General features: G+C 41.9%; 1 protein-coding gene across 1 annotated transcript; it reads left to right on the forward strand.

Moving 5' to 3' along the window:
- The first annotated feature begins 975 nt into the window (after positions 1 to 975).
- On the forward strand, positions 976 to 18509 carry ehd1b (EH-domain containing 1b). The gene is made up of 5 exons (XM_036524123.1): positions 976 to 1801; positions 6477 to 6574; positions 15182 to 15594; positions 16495 to 16659; positions 17401 to 18509. Exons 1-5 carry the CDS (start codon positions 1401 to 1403, stop codon positions 17923 to 17925), a joined length of 1602 nt encoding a protein of 533 aa, XP_036380016.1. The 5' UTR covers positions 976 to 1400; the 3' UTR covers positions 17926 to 18509.
- The last annotated feature ends 578 nt before the right edge of the window (positions 18510 to 19087 follow it).

Below are 19087 nucleotides of genomic sequence, written 5' to 3' on the forward strand. Positions count from 1 at the left end.
CTATCACTGTGGAATCGGATATTTGATTTTATCTTCACTTTTGGTGTTATACTCTTCAGCATAAATGAATCTATCATTTCATTATGTCATTTAACAAAAGCTTTTAAAAAAGTGACTGAAAACACATTCAGTTATAACAAACACGTATAAAGTGTCCAGGCTGCAGAGCGGCTCAGACAGCTAAGATACTTGTTCCACAACTCAGACCAGGGGTCGAGTCGTTCACAAATAGCGTCATTTGCTGACAATGATTGGGAACCCATAGTAAAAGAACACAACTGGCTTTGTTTCTCCAGGGTTATGTGGATGACATCGGCTGGAGTTTCCTACAGCTCCTTGACACCCTGAACCTTGCTAGGCATCTGTGTGTCACCCAAATAATGTCAGGAAGGTGTGTCTATCCTCTGACCAGAGTTCACTCTGCTGGTGCACTGTGGGACATGTAGTGTGAAAAATCATTGTTGGTGGTTTGCCGGAAGAGTTTGGTCCTGTGAAAGTGCAGAAGTTTGTTGCGGTGAGACAGGTCTAATGTACAATCAGTGACACAAAGAAGGGCAGAATGTGAAGAAAAAACCATAAGAAGGGAAGAATGTGGAAAAAAGGATAAAAATTATGAACACAATGTAAAAAAATCTAAAAAGAAAATACATTTAAATAAACATTTAACGTAAAACATACATTAATAACAACATTTAAAACATTTAACTTAAAATACAACATAATATGAAATGTTTCACATTTTACATTTCACCTACATGCATATATAATCTGCATCTGTTTCTTTATAGCCTCACACATATAAAATCTACTGTTCATCATAATGCGGTCATACGGGGATTCTCATTAAATTTTGGGGGGGAGGCTTTTATTTTGACGTGTAGTGCGCGCTTCCGGTTGCCTAGATACAATATAATACGGCAAACTTCGTGCTGACTTTACACCCGACCGGGGCGCTAGAGCGGAGCCTGGGGATTGGAACCAGCTAGCACGCTTTATGAAAGTTTGACAGGGGGCAAGTCTGTAACATCAGGCTACGGTATACCGAAGCCTGAACAAAAATCAGATTAATTTAGAACCTAATTAGCCCTTTAAATGTGAAACTTCTTTGGAATCTTAAACTTCTCAGCTGTTGTAAGAGAGTTAACGATACAGTTAAACTACTGCTACTAACTACTACTATCATTTGTGAAGACATCGCTGCCTTGCTCGCCAAGTAACCACTCAAACTGTCAGTTTTTTCCTAAACACAAGCAGAAAAGAAGAGGTTCCGACTTCAACAAAGGAGATTTCCAATTTGCAACCGAGCTAAAGCTAGTTAGTACATTTATTTTAGAAAGATAAGTTATTATCGTTGCTAACGTCGGCTGTTCTACTTGCTGTACGTTTTGAAGAAAAACACCATGTTCAGCTGGGCCAACAAAGAGGGGAAGAAAAAAGACCCTGAATTATTTCAGACGGTTTCGGACGGGCTACGACGACTGTACCGGACCAAACTCTTCCCCTTGGAAGATGCCTACCGCTTCCATGATTTTCACTCACCGGCGTTGGAGGACGCTGACTTCGACAACAAGCCAATGGTCCTTTTAGTCGGCCAGTACTCGACTGGGAAAACCACCTTTATTCGGCATCTAATGGAGCAGGACTTCCCCGGTATGCGAATCGGTCCCGAGCCGACCACCGACTCTTTCATAGCGGTTATGCATGGCGACCAGGAGGGTCTGGTACCGGGCAACGCTCTGGTGGTTGACCCCAAGAAGCCATTCCGAAAGCTGAACGCTTTCGGCAACGCATTCCTTAACAGGTGAGGTGACCCACGTTACATTAACCTTATATCTGACACTTGAGTGCGGCAAGTCACAAGAGGTCATTCATTTGTTTCTCTACCTAACGGTAGTGAAACAAGCTAGTCTGTTAGTTGGATGATTTTGGAAAGACCCATATTGCGTAACTTAAATTCTTAAATATCTCAAATTCTAGCTATATGCAAGTTTACCTATAGAATTAATGTACGCTCTCAGTATTTCTACCCCATATGAAAGAGTCCGAGTCAATTAACAGGTTTGCAAAATGCCAAATATGCGTATTAACTGGAGTAACTTGGTTAGGTGAATTGCCTGGTGTATGTTCAATTTGGAATGTTCAAAAGTCCTCTTTAACCTTAGGAAATATGTTAAAAGCATGAGCACAGTCACACGCTTAAATTCTTAAAGCTTGGAAAATAAAGTCCAAAGGTGTAACCTTCTTATGACCCACAAACCTTCCGCAAATGATCAATTATTAACCATACATAGTTAGCCAAGCATTGTTCATTCTTTCTTAAGCAATTGACCGGTCATAATTATTTGTAGCGGTTACCATGGATTTGACGGACATAGGTTTTTAAGTTTGAATGCAGAGTTATGGGAATGTATCACGACGTATATCCGGCGTTTTGTATTCCTGTCACATTCAAGACCCCTCAAACCAACACGATTGTCTTGTAGCGAAATCAATTATTAACTGACATTGCCGTCAGTACCCAGTCGATCAGGGAATTACCGGAGCGAACTACACCGATTTCACGTTCCACGTGAATCTATCCCCTAATTATTTCACTATCCTTTGGATGCAAGCCGTCCCTTTCATTTGATATTCCGTGATACTGACGTATAGAATGAAAGACACTGAGACACTCCATCTGTGATTGACTGCGCTGTGTGTTCCTGTATTGATGAGCTGTCTTAACAGGTTATGTAATGCACTGGTTCACTTAGTGGTGGTAGAAGAGGGTGTGGATTCTGCAAACCTTTGTGAACGTTTATGGTGTACTGTTATATTGCACCATTTGGCTATTGAATATACTGCATATTGTCATCTGACTTGGACTGGTAACATATTGTGCCCAGCTGTCACTACTTGTATGAAATTGTGGTGCTCACAGATGTGAGTTTTAAGGATTTAGCTGTTTGAACTTTTCTGTGCCTGGCTTCCAGTGGCTTCCAGTGCAAGCATGAGTTGCTTTAACTGATTTTACAGTCTACTAACAGTATAATGCAAGCTCGGCCTACATTTCATATTGCCAAAACACATCGTTGTAGATCAGTTAAAAAGACAGTGGTGCCAGTAGAGAATTATGATGTGTAGGGATCTACAAGCCCGTGTACCCTGACCAACAGTTGAAAGAAAAGGGTTTTAAGAGTTGGACATTGTGCTGTAAGATGCTTGCATGCAATTTTTTAAAAAATATTTGCCTTATGCAATGCACAGTTTGTCCCAGATGTCCAAAATACCCACGAGTGTACAATCGTCCACATTTGGCACCCAATGATTTAAAATTCAACACGAGCTGAATTCCATTCATTGTAATTATGATGCTTTTGTTGAACTGTCCTCATCGGGCTGTGGGAAGCTGAGCACGAGAGGGCTATGTATAGACTTAATCAGTAGCATTACACAGTGTATCAGTAGATTGACTGTAGTGCTTAGTGCATAGCACTACATATTGCATTCAATTTGACAACTGTAATCAATACAAAAGAGAGTTAACTTCATAGGTGCTCTGACTTTTTTCTCTTTAATTTTGGTGGTTGGGGACAGGGACATAATGTACTAGGGAGCCTATATACTTAATTTTGGATTCAGGTTGAAGATGATGTCCCTTCAAAGCTAGAGGACCAGCTCCCTCTGCGACAGGAGCATTAGCAGACGCTAGATTAAACTCTGCAAGTGCCTCAGGGACTGCGACTTTGAGGACAGGCACCGTGGGTGACTCTATATTAAACATCAGGCCTGACTATTTAAAAAGAGTGGGAGACATGGTGTGGAATGACCGAGACAGCAAGGGGCTCTCCCAGGTCAGGACTGTGATGTGGATAAACTCAATGTAGAGGAGGGGCAAAGAACAGGAATGCTAGCGGATGCAGTTGTCCTTTGGCCCCTGAGGTCTCGGCCAAGGGGATGTTTAGGAGTAATGCTCTCTCAGACTGTCTCACTCTTTTTCCACTGCAGAGCTGGAACCAAGCTAGTACAAGATGGAGGTAAAGCCAGTTGGCCCAGTACATGTTACACTACATTACTTTACTGGCATTTAGCAGAAGCTCTTATCCAAAGCGACTTACATCGGTTAGTTTTTTTTGCAATGTTACCCATTTATGTAGCTGGATATTTACTGAGGCAATTGTGGGTTAAGTACTTTGCCCAAGGGTACAGTTTTGGTTTCGGTTATGAGTCTTGCTTCTTAACCGCCATGCTGCACTGCCGTCCCATGTTGCTGTTACGTTACATTACCTGCATCCAAAGCTGTAGCACTGTCACACTAAATGCTGGCATCTGCCCAGATTGAGGTGACTGCCTTGACCTTGTCTTTGTTCATTCTTACGATTAAAAATTGTCTACAATATGGAGTTGTACAGCTGGCATTGTTATTGAGGCAACAAGTAGCTTCCTTGTTTTTGGAACAACTATGGCGAGTGTGTGATTTGAGCCATAACATAGGTCACATGCTCTGCTCGCATAATTCTGATTGGTTAAATGACAACGGACATGAGAAAGTATGGCTATTCACCTCCATGATAAAATGTCAAATAAGGGCATTATCAAGGCTAATTAACTTTCTTCAGATCAGTCCTGAAATGCATTTAGTGGCTTCAGTCTGATGTGCTCTTACCATTTGAGATCATGTGGATTGTGAAGCCTATTTTGTATTCTTAATGGCCAAACTAATAGAAATTTCTAGATCTCCTATGTTGACTCTTCACAATTCACCTTTACTTCATGCCTGTTTAATGGTGCCCCAAAGGGACCCACTGGTCTTCAAAGATTATGATTTGGAAGGTCCAAGCTGCTCTTCATTAGCTCTTCCTTGCCTTATAGAGGAACCCTATTTGTAAAAGGGCACTTCATAAATATACATACATTAACTTGCATACATACAAAGTGCTAATCTGTAGACCAGATAAAATACAGATTGCTGGGTGTGTCAGAGCTTGGTTGGAGAGGAGCTGGAGGCACATGTTAAAGTTCATCAGCCTCTTGAGATGCAGAGATTTAGTGAAACTGTTTATTGTGGAGACTGCCAGTGTTTTCCATGGCAATAATCAGATGACATTCATTGAGGAATCAGTAGTCAAGATAATGTTTTTAGCCGCATTGCTTAGCCAGCTGTTGAAAGAGAGAAGTATATGTATACTTTTTCACCCAGAGCATAGTAGAACCCCTGTCATGCTCAGAATGATACATTACAAAGTTTGTTCTTAACCCCCCCACCCCTTTACAGGGATATCACAGGGGTCCCCTTTACACATACGTAACAAGCACACAGCCGTCTTCAACCTTAACATCAGCCGCAGGAGCTCACCCTTCCACACACTCACCATGTGTCTGTGTGGTGTGTGTTTGCATAAATCTGACAGGCTGGTATTTGCCAGTGTGTGTCTGTGCTTCTCCGCGCTGTCTCTGTGTTTTCGGCACCGGCAAGGAGAAGGAGACGCAGCATGTACTGCAGCTGCGGTAGAGTGGAGGTTGTGGAATGAACAGAATGCATGAGTCACGGGAGACGGGGGGGTGGGGGGGGGGAAGAGCTACGATGAGAGGAGACTTGCCCGTTCCAGAGGGAGCGCGGTGAATGGGCGATAAAGGAAAGAGAAAGTGAGTGGAAACGAACATTAAAAATGACAAGGGGATAAGGGTAGGGCCGGGGAGGATAAACATAGAGGGGGGTTTTCCATATGACAGCAACCTGCAAATATGCCGCAGCAGTGAGCAGGGATGGGGGATGGTGGCGAGTGATTTTGGGGGAGTGAAATCGTGGATAGTGTCTACTCAGATTAGCCCCATTCCTCAGATCATGGAAAAAAAAACAAAGTAAGGAAATTCCTGGCTTGTTCATTTGAGAGAAGAGGAGAGGCAGAACAATTTGAAGAGAAAGTAGAATTAGGTTAATTCAAAAATACATGTTTATGGACCCGTATAGCTTTCAGACAGTGCTCTTATATTTTTTTCCACATCGCAACACAACTCACTGCTGTATTTCTTACAACGAATTTTGGCGGGAATGGAGGAACCAGCCCTAGAGATAGTAGCTAACTTCCCAAACTCACTCTCTCACTGGTCAGCTCCCCTCCAAAGTAACTGCAGTTGGGATGTTGTACCACTAGGGGGCAAAAAGGCAGCCTTTGAATAGTGCTAATAACACTCAGACCCTATAAAACCTGATAGACTTCCAATTTGCTGTTATGTGGCAAACTAGATTTTTGTACAACAGTCTTCACCAATTAGAAGACTGTTTTTGTTACCCAAAAGTAGCTTTTAGAAATGAAAAAAAAAAAACTAGATAACAGTTCCTCAAAGGAATACTGTATTGTGCAACATCAAATATTTTTTTTGTGCTAAATATGTAGCCGAAACATGTTTCTGGCAGTCCAGTCTCATCTGCATATTGCTGGAGAAAAAGCATTCATTTTCAACCTGTATGTCAATGTCTTCCCTTCTGTCCTAAGGTTTGTGTGCGCCCAGATGCCCAACCCAGTCTTGGAAAGCATCAGCATCATTGACACTCCAGGAATCCTGTCAGGAGAGAAGCAGAGAATCAGCAGAGGTTAGTAACCCCTCTTTCTGCCTGTCTCTCCCTCTCCCCCTCTCACTGTACCCCTCTCTCTGTCTATGTGATTCATCAAGTTTTTTTTTTTTTTTTACTCTTTGTTTTTTCTGCTCTCCGCTCTGCATCTATGTCCTTCCCCCCTTCAAATCCATATAGCTGGGTGTGCACACACAGACACAGCACTACAGCACGCTCCATGTAGATATTAAATAATTGGGATGATGTAAGTACCTTGTAAAGTAAATTAATCATACTGCACAAAATTACGTTCTCACAGATTTGTACGTAAATTACTCATGCAAGGTCTGGACCTTCATCCAAGTAAAGGAAGATATTCAATTAGTTGTGATAAACTGCAGCTTAATGTCAGGACGTTAGAGGGCTGTATTTTCGGCCGTCCTGTTTATGTCAGGGGCTAATAAATTGAGGCCGAACCCCTGTGTGTGTGCGTGCATGTGTGTGTGTGTGTGTGTGTGTCCGCATGCAACACACAGGATAAACATACATTTACACTGTGCGTGTTTACAATGACAGTGCGCATACCCATGTCAAATGTTAAGTTGTTGTCTACATACTGTATTTATGTGTGTAGCTGGGTTTGCTTATATTACTCAGCGTCACACAGAGCATCTTCCTGTCCTCTCCTGGTGCGGTACGTGTCTGTGTATTGTACCAGAGTCTCTCCGGCCTCTGTGTTCACAATAACAGGAGCTACTGCGAGTGCCACCCTGAGATAAACAACCCAACCTACAGCAGGGCCAGCAAGGGCCAGGAAACAGACAGTGCACTGAGGCAGATGGATAGCAGTGAACTGAGGGTGGGGGGGTGGGGGTGTCGGGGGCATATATTAATGGAGGGAAAATGTAAAAATAGAGGCGAGTGGAGAGTGCAGTCGAAAAGGAGGCAAAGTACCTAACAGACTCTTTGTAGTTCTCTTCAGCTTTGCAATAAACTTTATTACACTCAGTCAAATTATTTCAGCCTCTGATTATGAATGCGCTCACTGTAGCCGGCAGAGAAGCTGAATGGCGCAATCTGCAGTGCAGACCTGTGGAGACTGCAGGTTTTACAGCCTTTAACAGACAGGATGGAGGCAACCTTTGCCCCCTTTTTCAGGGGCTGGGGCGTGGGGAGAGGGGCGCATGAGAGGAGGAGGAAAAAGAGGGTTGTGGAGTTGGGGAGGAAAAGTTGGGCGTGGCAGCAGAAGGGGGGAAAGATAAAAAAAAAGAGACAGGGTAAGTGTGAGTGCATAGAGTCAAGCTGGCAGATAATAGACTGGAGACAGTCAAATCAGGCAGAGGAATCATGTTGGGGATTTATTTTTGTTTAGAAGGCCTGATAAAGACTTAAAGAGGAGAGAAAAGCCAGGCACATGGGAGAGGGGTGCTTGCAAGCAGAGAGGGAAAGTACGAGACAGACAGCAGGTATGTAGCACGTATCTATTCACGAAGCAAACAACTCAGGCTTGCCAGCCTTGAATATTTGGTGGTTACAAAATAACATCAGTTACACGGAACTAAAGCCAACCAACAAAAAAATTCCCTTCAGTAAAAATGAAAGAATATCCATTATGACCTTTGTGAAATTGCACTCAAAAGCAAAAATATTCCACTGGTGTTTGCTTTGCTACCATACAGTGGTGTGTGTAATAAACTGAAATTAAATACAAAATCATAGTGATTGGTAGCATTGGTGAATTGGCTTGACTTATGGTGATAGGTAGAGCACACACAAATATGCTTTCATGGGTGTTATGTAGTTATCAACAAACAGTAACCGGAAGAGGTGTGCACTATAATAACAAGAGGTGTGAAAGGAAAGTCCCTGATCTTCCCTTTACATATTTACAAGACAGAAATAAGTGCCATGGCTTACTATATTTCTGGTCATTTAAACTGCCATGCACTGAAAATTGAAAGAAGCCCAATAATGATTATCACAGCTACAACTGAGTCATGTCTCGGAAGGCTAAAATGAAAGAGGAAGCGGCGTATTTTCCAGGCAGTCTGGTACGTGTTTTTTTGAGGGAATTCCAATGATTGCCGTCCAAAGCCTCAAGCAAATACTTCCCAGCAGTGCTCACTGATCCAGAGAATAAGAGAGATATTGTTATCTGTTCCAGTGTGGGAACTTCTCAAATATTCAAGCAGAATTGCAGTAAAATCTATATTGTATGCAGTGTGTTGTACTGTACGTATTATAGATTTCATTATTATTCCTCACTTTGTTTGGGCGGAATTAAAGAAAAACAGAGGACTTGGTTTAAATCTCCAGCCACAGAATGTCCCCAAATATGGGCGTATGACAAAGAGACCATTGAACGGGATTCTCCACAGCGAAAACATTGGGTGTCATTGTGCCTCAGATGTTGGTTATACCAAAAATAAAAATCGTATTGGGTTCTGTCCATAACTGTGTTCTGTATTTCTGCCATTCCTTTTACAAATTCAATTAGCTTTGTAGAGCCTGGCATTTTTAAAGCAGTTTCTAGGCACGCTGGGATTGATGGTGGCAAACAGCCTCATAAGTGAAGCTGTAAGGCTTTATGTTTAGTGGACATACAGTGGACAGCTGGTATTGATTTGACTTGTTTATGTGAAGTTGGTATTACTGTAATTGCATAGGTACTTCTTGTTACCTCTACCTAGATTTTGACAGCGCAGAGTAATAATTTAAAAAAAAAAAAATAAAAAGAGAATAATGAATGATAAGTGAATTACAAAATCACAATTGAGTCATTTATGCTTATTTTTCATTATGCAAGTCATATGGTTGGGTAACTAGTTATTCCTCTGGTGAGCAAGTTAGCTTACTACATTTCTAAGTAGCAAGATGGAAACCTGTTTATCACCTGGATGCTGAGTTACTTTAGTGGGAAAGTACAGGACAGCCAGTTGATAGTGTGATATATTCAAGCTTCAGGAAAACCCAGAAACACGCCTGGCAGGCATTTCATCTTGCTGCTGCAAATTTCAAACAGTAATATTTATTCACTCCATCATTTATGTTTTCAAAAATACCTCTCCATATTCGGGAACAAATGAATGTCCCCTTTCGATGATACAGAAGTTGACTTCTGCTCCTGTCTTAATTATTGATTAATATTGATCAATATTAATGCCACATGGGTGGAACATGGAAACTCTACTAGCCCCTAATAAGCATACATGAGTCTTTTTGAACTGATAGCTCCAGCTGCATACAAGGACCAGATGCACGCCACTGTTGCTGGTAATGAGGCAAAGTCCCCAGAGTCTGTAATCCTAGCCTCTGGATCAACAATTACGTTTTTGGTGAAAATGTCCCCCAGCAAAACTAGATGGGATACTGTAGGGATGTCGAGTGAAGTCTGGGGGAAAAAAAATATAATGTTCCACTTGGATTTTCACACTCCATTGTTTAAACTTTGTTGGCACAGTTACAGCCCTTATGAAGGCAGTTAATAATCTGCTGATGTCTGCTGACTCAACCTGGACTCTGCATTGGTTCTCAGCTCAATAGCCCCTTTGCATTCTGGTTAATCATGGTGCTGCATTTAGGTTATGGAAAAAAGATTCAGGTGACTTTGTCATAGGTTACAAACCGGTTCAGGTCATGCCTGGGTAGGGCAGTTATTTGCTGTGGAGTTCCTTCAGATCTGGCTGTGAGGGTCCTATCAGACAGCAACTTGCCTAACACCTGGAACGAAAAACAGATTTCATCTGTAATCAAAATAATGACTTCCCTCTTGTCATGGAGTCCTTTGGTGAAATGACAACCGTACAACACAGCACTCTGGAGTTCCCACTCCTTACAAGAACCGGGTCTGTTATTTTGTAGCTACATGCTATATTTATTTTGTCATATATATTTATGTGTATAAGCAGATGTTTTCAACACATCTTATATTTTGAATTCAAATGTAAGAGTTGTACAGATACAACCTATGCATGATTTGCTATGAGTTGAAGAAGGAAAAGCAAACCAGAGACCCTGGTTTAATGGACTGGAGCTACTATCCTCTGTTTTGTCTACATAGTGTATAGTGGAAAATTGACCTGCAGCAGTTGAAAATCTGTTGCTCTGTGTCATTCAAAGTAGTCCCTCCGGGTTCAGTTTTGGGACAACCCATTATTTACTATATCGGGTACATTCCTCGTATACAGCTAACTTCTAAGTGAAGCACTATTTTCCTTCTTCTCCATGGAGTTAGGGTTCCCTTTTATACTAATAACTGCCAGATCTGCTTCACACATTAAACCTAGTGATTATGTGGCCTTTGCACTGCTTTTTTGCATCTTTGTGGGAAAAGATTTTGAATTTTCCAGTCCTTTTGTGGTGATGGTTCATCCACCCCTCGTGTGTCAAGTTGTTCAAATACTCAAACATTCTCCACTTTTACTTCTGACTGACACAGTGTATGGATCTGCTATGGTTACCACCTCTTTTACAATCCAACCTTAAAAATCATTGTTTACTTTGTCTACTACAATAACTTTACAGAAAAGTTAATCAAATAGACCATGTTAAATTAACTGTAAAAGTTCTGAAGTATCCTCTGATATATGGCTCGAAGAAGAAAAATGACGTTTAAGAGATCACAGATTCTGTAATTAAACTATTATTTTAATAAGTATCAGTATTTTAGTAGTATATTAATCACTGTACTAAATGGGCATATATATCTCCCTTCCGTGTCTGATTTGGAGTATTGTATGTTACATAAATTTTTTTCTGTGTCAGTTTTTGCTGAAAATATTTTTAGGACAACTACAGTTCCATGGAACCTACACACTTAAATGCAAGATCCCCTCCATTCAAAAATCTTGGGGTCCAAGGCCCCAGATCTGCTAGGCAGGGTCATCTGAATATCTGGCAGTCCCGCTGTAGTTCAGGGAAACGAAAAGGATACAAAGAAACAACGTGTTGGATGGACGCATGATCCAGGGCAAGGAGGTTATTATGAAGGTTATCACTGCTAAACACACCAGCGCACACTAACTTACTTACACAAAGAATTCAGAACCCCTGCCAAAAAAATGATGTCACTACACCCATTAACTATTGTGCTTTGGAACTTAAATTCCTGTTCCCTGAACATGTTCCTACAGTAGATGTTTCCTTTCTGGGTTCTCCAGTAACTGGAAAAAACAGGCTTGTCTTATCTTTCAGAGGGTGGGGGGAGGGGGAAATATTGTGCTATAAAATGAGTGGAAGTAAAATTCCATACACATATACATATTCTATCAAATAATGACTGTCCCTATCTCTATGTAAGTAACACAGTGTGATTTTTATGGCCTTGTGCATTTCTTGGGATGGGATGACGATGTGGAAGTGGTGGAAGTATGTGTGTTTTGGGAGACAAGCAGTGACAAATATCGTATTGTTAATAGCCGGAATGCACTGTTTGAAGACGCTAATGTAAAGAGTTCCCGTTCCAGCTTAACATAGACAGACAGGCTCACAGTAAGACAGCTGGGCATTGCCTATTTTTGTGTTACCCCCATGGCTGGTGTCAGTTTACCAATTTGGGCTTTATATGGGTTAGGCTATGTAACAGGTCTTCTATATGACAGTTGCTGCACAGGGGAGAGCTCCCCCACACACAGACAGCTGACATTTATTCTTACATACCCCACCACACATAATGACACTTTGAAGTTGTACTATGATATAAATTTGTACACTTCCAGTTTTCTGCAGACATGCATGTAGGTGCTAACAAACTCACGCAATTGCAATCTCTCTTTCTTTCTCTCTCTCTCTCTCTCTGTCTCACACACACACACAATCTCACACACTCACACACTCACACACACACACACACACACAATCACCCTCTTAGATCCTCTCACATACACACAAATACATCGGGGAACCTAGAGTGTCGACGTAGAGGTTTCCATTTGTAAAAGAGTGGAAGGAAGGAAGAAGGGAGGAGAGGGAAGGCGGGGGGTTACGATGTGTCACTGGAAAAACAGAATACCTTCCACTCTTCTGTGGAAAGAGCCAGGACTGATCAGGGCTTTCTATTGTATTCGCACATCTTAACCCACACTGCTGCCATTTATGTAATAAAACCTTGTGAGTGAATAAATAATAATAATAATAATAATGTTTGTCAGTTCATTGTTTTCAGATTTTCATATGCCTTTTTTTATGATTTTCATTTTTCTTACATTGTAATTTCAGTTCCCATGAATTCTGTATTGCATTTTAACACCCATGGTAAAATTTTAGTTCTGTAATTGCTGACATACCCCTTGGAATTATTTTTAAATTCAAAATTCTTAAAACTTAATTCAGAATTCAAAAACTGAAATGTATAAATAAAAAAAATTGAAGTGTTTCTGCTTTAGCCAGTTTGGTTATTTTTGTGTAATCTTTTATTTTCAGAATCTCCTGGTAGGATAGATTAGATTAAGAATGATGTACTATGGTAGTAGAGAGTACTGGGGTGCCAAAAAGTGCCATTACCACAACAGAGGTAAGATAGCAAAGCAGCACTGTTTAGTGAACAGGAAAAAAAGGATTTATTAACACGTGGAACTTACTCTCCATGTACCAGCAGTGGTTCCCAGAAAATCTCGTAATTGCACTCACCATGGAGAACAAAACAGAAATAAACTGAGCAATCACCCTTTCGGGGATGTGCAACAGGCTGCGGCCTACGTGAATAGATCTGTAGTCTACTGGGGTGCGATATTACACTGTTCTGAGAGTCTTTCCCTTACATGATACTGAGTTGCTGTTCAGTTCAGAAGGCAAATCTCTTCCTCGTGTGTGCTGTGTTGGATTACACAGTCAGGGGATGAATCTGTTTCAGGTGTCCAAATGAAATCTGTTCTTTCGTTGCCAAAAGTGTGAACATTTCCCTTCTACACATAGTAGGCTGGACTAGATCATTCAGGATTTAAAACGTGCAGTCTGTACACTTGATAGACTGAGAATTCTGGTTGAATTTCTAGTTGTACAGAAAACTATGCTGCTCATACTCTTAAACTCCACTGTTCTTCAGTTTTATTGAGCCAGACCCTTGACTTTTCAAGATCTAAATAGGAATAAGTCTATCGATATAACTTTGAATTCACTCTTTATCGCTATAACTTTCAACTCGCTCCTGATTTGAGCAGTTTAATCTGGCAATGATTGTTGTGCACACAGATGTACCAAGGGCTTGTTGCATAAACCCGTTAAAGACCGGTCTGACAACTACACCCATTTTGTTGTTGTTGTTGTTGTAAATCAAGTCAAGGTGGCTGTATAAAAATGATCCTATGATAAAGTTTTTTTACTTCAAAAACTGATTACATTGAGGATAAGTTAAACTAGTCTGTGTGTAGTGGGGGAGAGGGGAAGGGGAAGAAGCCAGTTCATTAGTTGAGTGTCTCAAATGCACAATTTATTGTGCTGAGGTTTTTCCTGTTTGCCCATGCAGTGCTGAATTTGTCTACTCTGCAGTCAGTTACCAGCTGCTGCCTCTGCAACTCGCTGCTTGGAAGGGCAGAAGGAAGAGGGGTACTTTTTTTTGTGTTGGTCTCGCTCTTTTTGTCACACTGAGAGAAGGGTGGGGTTATTTAGACACGAGTTTCCTCAAACAGGAAGAACGTTTTTCTTTTTCTGTGTGAAATATTTACCTGTTTGTGGATTCGTAGAGGAGGGGGGAAACCTCTTTCCTACAATGTCCTTGGAGACACTGGCAGGAAGCACTGGAGTAGGGGGGGAGGGGAGGGGGGGCAGTATCATCGGTGCTCATGCGGCTCTCATATTCAGCACTTTGAATTTAACATATTAACCTCCACATAACTACTAATCATGCCTGCACCCTTGAAGGAGTGTATTTTCTGGAGTGAATTCCTGGGCAAAGAGTATTTTTCACCAGCTTTTGCAGAGGGGAGGACCATCACAGATGTAACACCTTATACGTTTAGCATTGACACGTCTGTTTGGCAGGCCTTTGGACAACCTGCAGCTGTACAAAATGGAAACGTAAACATCTTTCAATGGATTTGAAAGTGTAGAAGACCAGTGCATTACACAGTGTATCAGTTGAGCCAGAGTTAAGATGATTTGAACTTTCCTGGTTGCACTAGAGGCCACTTACATGTTTGAACAATGCCTGTCAAACTGAGAGGTATCAAATTCAATTTACAAGATGCCCAGCAATATACCCTGGAATGGAGAAATGTCTCTTTTTGGATCGTTTTTAGCATGAGGTATTTATCTTAGATTTTTCTTCTCATCTTACTTGCCAGCACAAACGTGTCCTCATAACTGACAGAGAACTGTGAGAACTGTTTAAAAGACATTCACTAGAAGGTTCGTTATAGTTTGCTGTATCCCTCTTTAGTGCCAGAGGATTCAACCCCTATACTCTAAGTTCTGGTAGTTAACTAGCCAGCTGCAGCAAGTATTTTCCAGCAGGTGTGTTGAACAATGTGAATTGTTTGTTGCATGTGTAAACTGTAAGAACCAGCCTTAAAATATAAACATCCCCAGGTAGCATCGTACTGATACGTGAGTATTTTGTGAGGACAGGACAACCCACATGAACTCATGCTCAGTGGCTTGCTTCCATTCTGCTCTCATTTCTCTGTCTTCTGCTGGTCTCCCTCCCTGCAGGCTATGACTTCGCCGCCATTCTCGAGTGGTTTGCGGAGCGGGTCGACCGCATCATCCTGCTCTTCGACGCCCACAAGCTGGACATCTCGGACGAGTTCTCCGAGGTGATCCGGGCCCTGAAGAACCACGAGGACAAGATGCGCGTGGTGCTGAACAAGGCGGACCAGATCGGCACCCAGCAGCTGATGAGGGTGTACGGTGCCCTCATGTGGTCGCTAGGCAAGATCATCAACACCCCCGAGGTAGTGCGCGTCTACATCGGCTCCTTCTGGGCCCAGCCGCTGCTGGTGCCGGACAATCGCAAGCTGTTCGAGGCAGAGGAGCAGGACCTTTTCAGGGACATACAGAGCCTCCCCCGAAACGCGGCCCTGCGCAAGCTCAACGACCTCATAAAGCGCGCCCGCCTTGCCAAGGTGAGGTCCCAAGCTAAATGCTCCGGAATGATACACAACAGCCTCCCTGCTGAACTCACCCCAGGGTAGAGGAGATATTTGCTTCTTCAATGACGCTTATGATTAATTGTCCAGATGGAAGGAAAGCCTGTAGGCACTGAGGCCCTCCAGGAACAGAGCTGTTTAGAATAGAACGGTGCCAGTTTACACTTTGTCTGTAGACGTGCCTTACCAAAATTTTTCCCTCATTTGGACAGAGAAAAAATACTGATCAAAATACCTGTGATAATAGGAGAAAGTTGCTTCATTTTTTTATCAAACCATAACTAATTCAGGCCCTGTGCATTGGAGTTCACATCCTCCAGTCATCAAATCACAAGTGAATATAACTACACAATATCCTGTAGTTACTACTGTATGTACAGCTCCCCAGCATTCTTTGAAGTTGGCCAAAGTCCAGGTGATTTTGCATGATTATTGAAGCATGAATAACGTCCTTCAAAAAGTTACCCATGTGCACTAAGATACATTTGTCATTTAACCTGACATATAGAAGGTTATTTGAGCAATGAATAACCTCCTTGAAAAAGTTACCCATAGCATATGTGCCAAGATACACCAGTTAATCAAGTTTATTAACAAGTGTATTAGATATTCGATCATTGATAACATTTGGTCTAAAATAAGCCATTATGGAATGAATCTCCCTGTTTTTATTGAGTATGAACAGATTGGCTTAATGGCTCATCTGATATCCTTCCAGCATGAATTTATATGAAGTATGATATCTTCTCTATTAATCTAGTCAAAATTTAGCCATTTGAACGTCATTACTGGAGCAGCCCTCCTGGTAGTAAGTTTGACAATATTTAGGATTTGAATCATGGGTCAGTTGAGGCAATATCACTTTTTTCTGTTCAGGTCCAGGCTTATATCATCAGCTCCTTGAAGAAGGAAATGCCCAACATGTTTGGGAAGGAGACCAAAAAGAAGGAGCTCATTGCAAACTTGGGTGAGATCTACCTGAAGATTGAGAAAGAGCACCAGATATCACCCGGAGACTTCCCCAAACTCGCCAAGATGCAGGTACAGCACACGATTCAGTTCATGAATGGTAGTTAAAGGAAAATTGGAGCTAAGATGCCAAATTTCAGAACAGAGATAACACCACTTGATCATCTTCATGACAACTCTGATGTACATATTTTGACATACTCATGTTTGTCTGGTAGTAATATGGCAATCACTATGTATAGTTAACATCTAGCCAGCTATGTTGTAAGTCAATTTTTGATTGCAAACCTTAATTCTATATGGCTCTGGTAGTGGTCAGTATATGGATCAAAGGAGGATTATGAGCTGAGTGACCATATGTTGCTGTTTTATGCTTTAGGGCAGTTCTTACTGTGTAGCATAGCACAGGTATTGCAGATGTAGTAAGCTGCCTTGGAATGCATGTAATGGTGGTCATGATAATGGTGAAACTGATGTTCATACACTATATTGTATACAGGTTTGTCTTTACATGTGCCTTGTGCCATGTGTCCTAAATTCAGTACTGCTCATCTGCTTTCCATCTGCTGCATAGTGCAGAAGGGTTATGGGGTCTCTTGTTTTCTACATACATACTAAAGAGTTTTGCTTATGTCGGCCAGTGTTTCCCTCTGTTCTTCTCCTCAAACCTGCCTTTGTTATTTGCACACCCTGGCCATTACATCCATTATAAATTTCTCTACATTCATTGCCAGTGTTCTTGCGTCCACGTTTAAGAAAGAGCTAACGTGAACGATCTCTGACTTCTCTCTTGCCTTTCTCTGCTCTCCCCAGGAGATTCTGGCAGGTCAAGACTTCAGCAAGTTCCAGTCCGTGAAACCCAAGCTGCTGGAAGCTGTGGAGGACATGCTAGCCAACGACATCGCCAAGCTGATGACCCTGGTGCGGCAGGAGGAGGCGGCAATGCCCAGCAGCGCGGTTCAGGGAGGCGCCTTCGAAGGCAGCATGAATGGACCCTTTGGCCACGGCTACGGGGAAGGTGCCAGCGAGGGCATCGACGAGCTGGAGTGGATAGTGGGACGCGACAAGCCCTCCTACGACGAGATCTTCTACACCCTCTCGCCCGTCAACGGCAAAGTGTCGGGCGCCATGGCCAAAAAGGAGATGGTGAAGTCCAAGCTGCCCAACACCGTGCTGGGAAAGATCTGGAAGCTGGCAGATGTGGACAAGGACGGCTTCCTGGATGACGAGGAGTTCGCCCTGGCCAACCACCTGATCAAGGTGAAGCTGCAGGGCCATGAGCTGCCCGCCGAGCTGCCAGACCACCTGATACCCCCATCAAAAAGGGGCCGGGAGTGAGGTGGATGGGCAAGGTGCCAGCAGGAGATCTGGGGTTAAGAGGTGGAGAGAGGTTTAGGTTTTTTTCTGGTAAATAATAATGTGAGGTAAGGTATAAGAGGGTGGTGCTGTCGAGCATAAACAAGCAATATGTAAAAGTAAACACAAGTAGATGCCAAAAAATAAGTAAAGTCGTTAAAAAAATAAAAGGAAAATAAACTGTCTAATTTATTCCTCACTAGAATTATTAGTCTGCTTTTATTTTAAATTGACCTTGTATTTGTATCCAATGTGCTTTATGACTCCTGAACACCATTTCATGTGTCATTGTGAGAATTTCAATTCAAGGTTTCTTATCCACACAGCATCTCTGCTGCTGGACAGTCTCTTGTCCTTTGGTTCCGAATGGTTTGGTTTTTTTGTTGCAGTAAGAGACTTCCAATGGGACTCTAAGAACTCTAGTGTAGTAATGACTTTATTGAATTCCAATTCTTGAGTCTCTCCCAGCCTGTCTCTGTGCTTTTGCAGTACAAATCTTACCTCGGTGCACTGGGGGGTGATTGATGACATTTTTATTACAGTAGTTTTGGTCCTTGATGTGTTTACATTAATCTCTGCAGTGAATTGAGTTTACAAAAGGCACTCCAAAGGTCAGGTATGAAGCCCAGGATCATTGTGTGGAAGAGTGTAATATGGCAAAAGGAAATGGAGCAAGCTTAAATCCAGTAGGCGCTGGAACACCACTGCCTAGTTTTGTTTTTGCAGCCATGTAACCCAAGTCCATTTTCTGGTGTAGAAAGAAATCCTGTCTATGTGACACAACACTACATTCCCCTCTAACAGAAAAATAAATGAATCTCTCTAGGAGGCCAGTTAGAGGAAGGAAACCGTACTTATCCTTTGGGGGGAAAACTTTAGCCTTGTATGACTTATTATTACAAACACTTGGGTTTAGCTGTGAATAGACCAACAATGATTTGTTCCGTGATTGATCCACTTTTTATTTTTTCCATCTACTCATCACACGTATGATTGAAAAATTAATCAATGCCTGTCACTTTTGTGAATGAACTTCAACTATCTTTAACTTCTTTGATAGTAAAACTTTTTTTTTGCATTGTTAGACAATTGCTTATGTAAGAGCCAATTGCAGCTAAAATAAAACCTGTAATGGATCAAACAG

Source organism: Megalops cyprinoides, chromosome 3, assembly GCF_013368585.1.
Source record: "Megalops cyprinoides isolate fMegCyp1 chromosome 3, fMegCyp1.pri, whole genome shotgun sequence".
Taxonomy (NCBI): Eukaryota; Metazoa; Chordata; class Actinopteri; order Elopiformes; family Megalopidae; genus Megalops; species Megalops cyprinoides.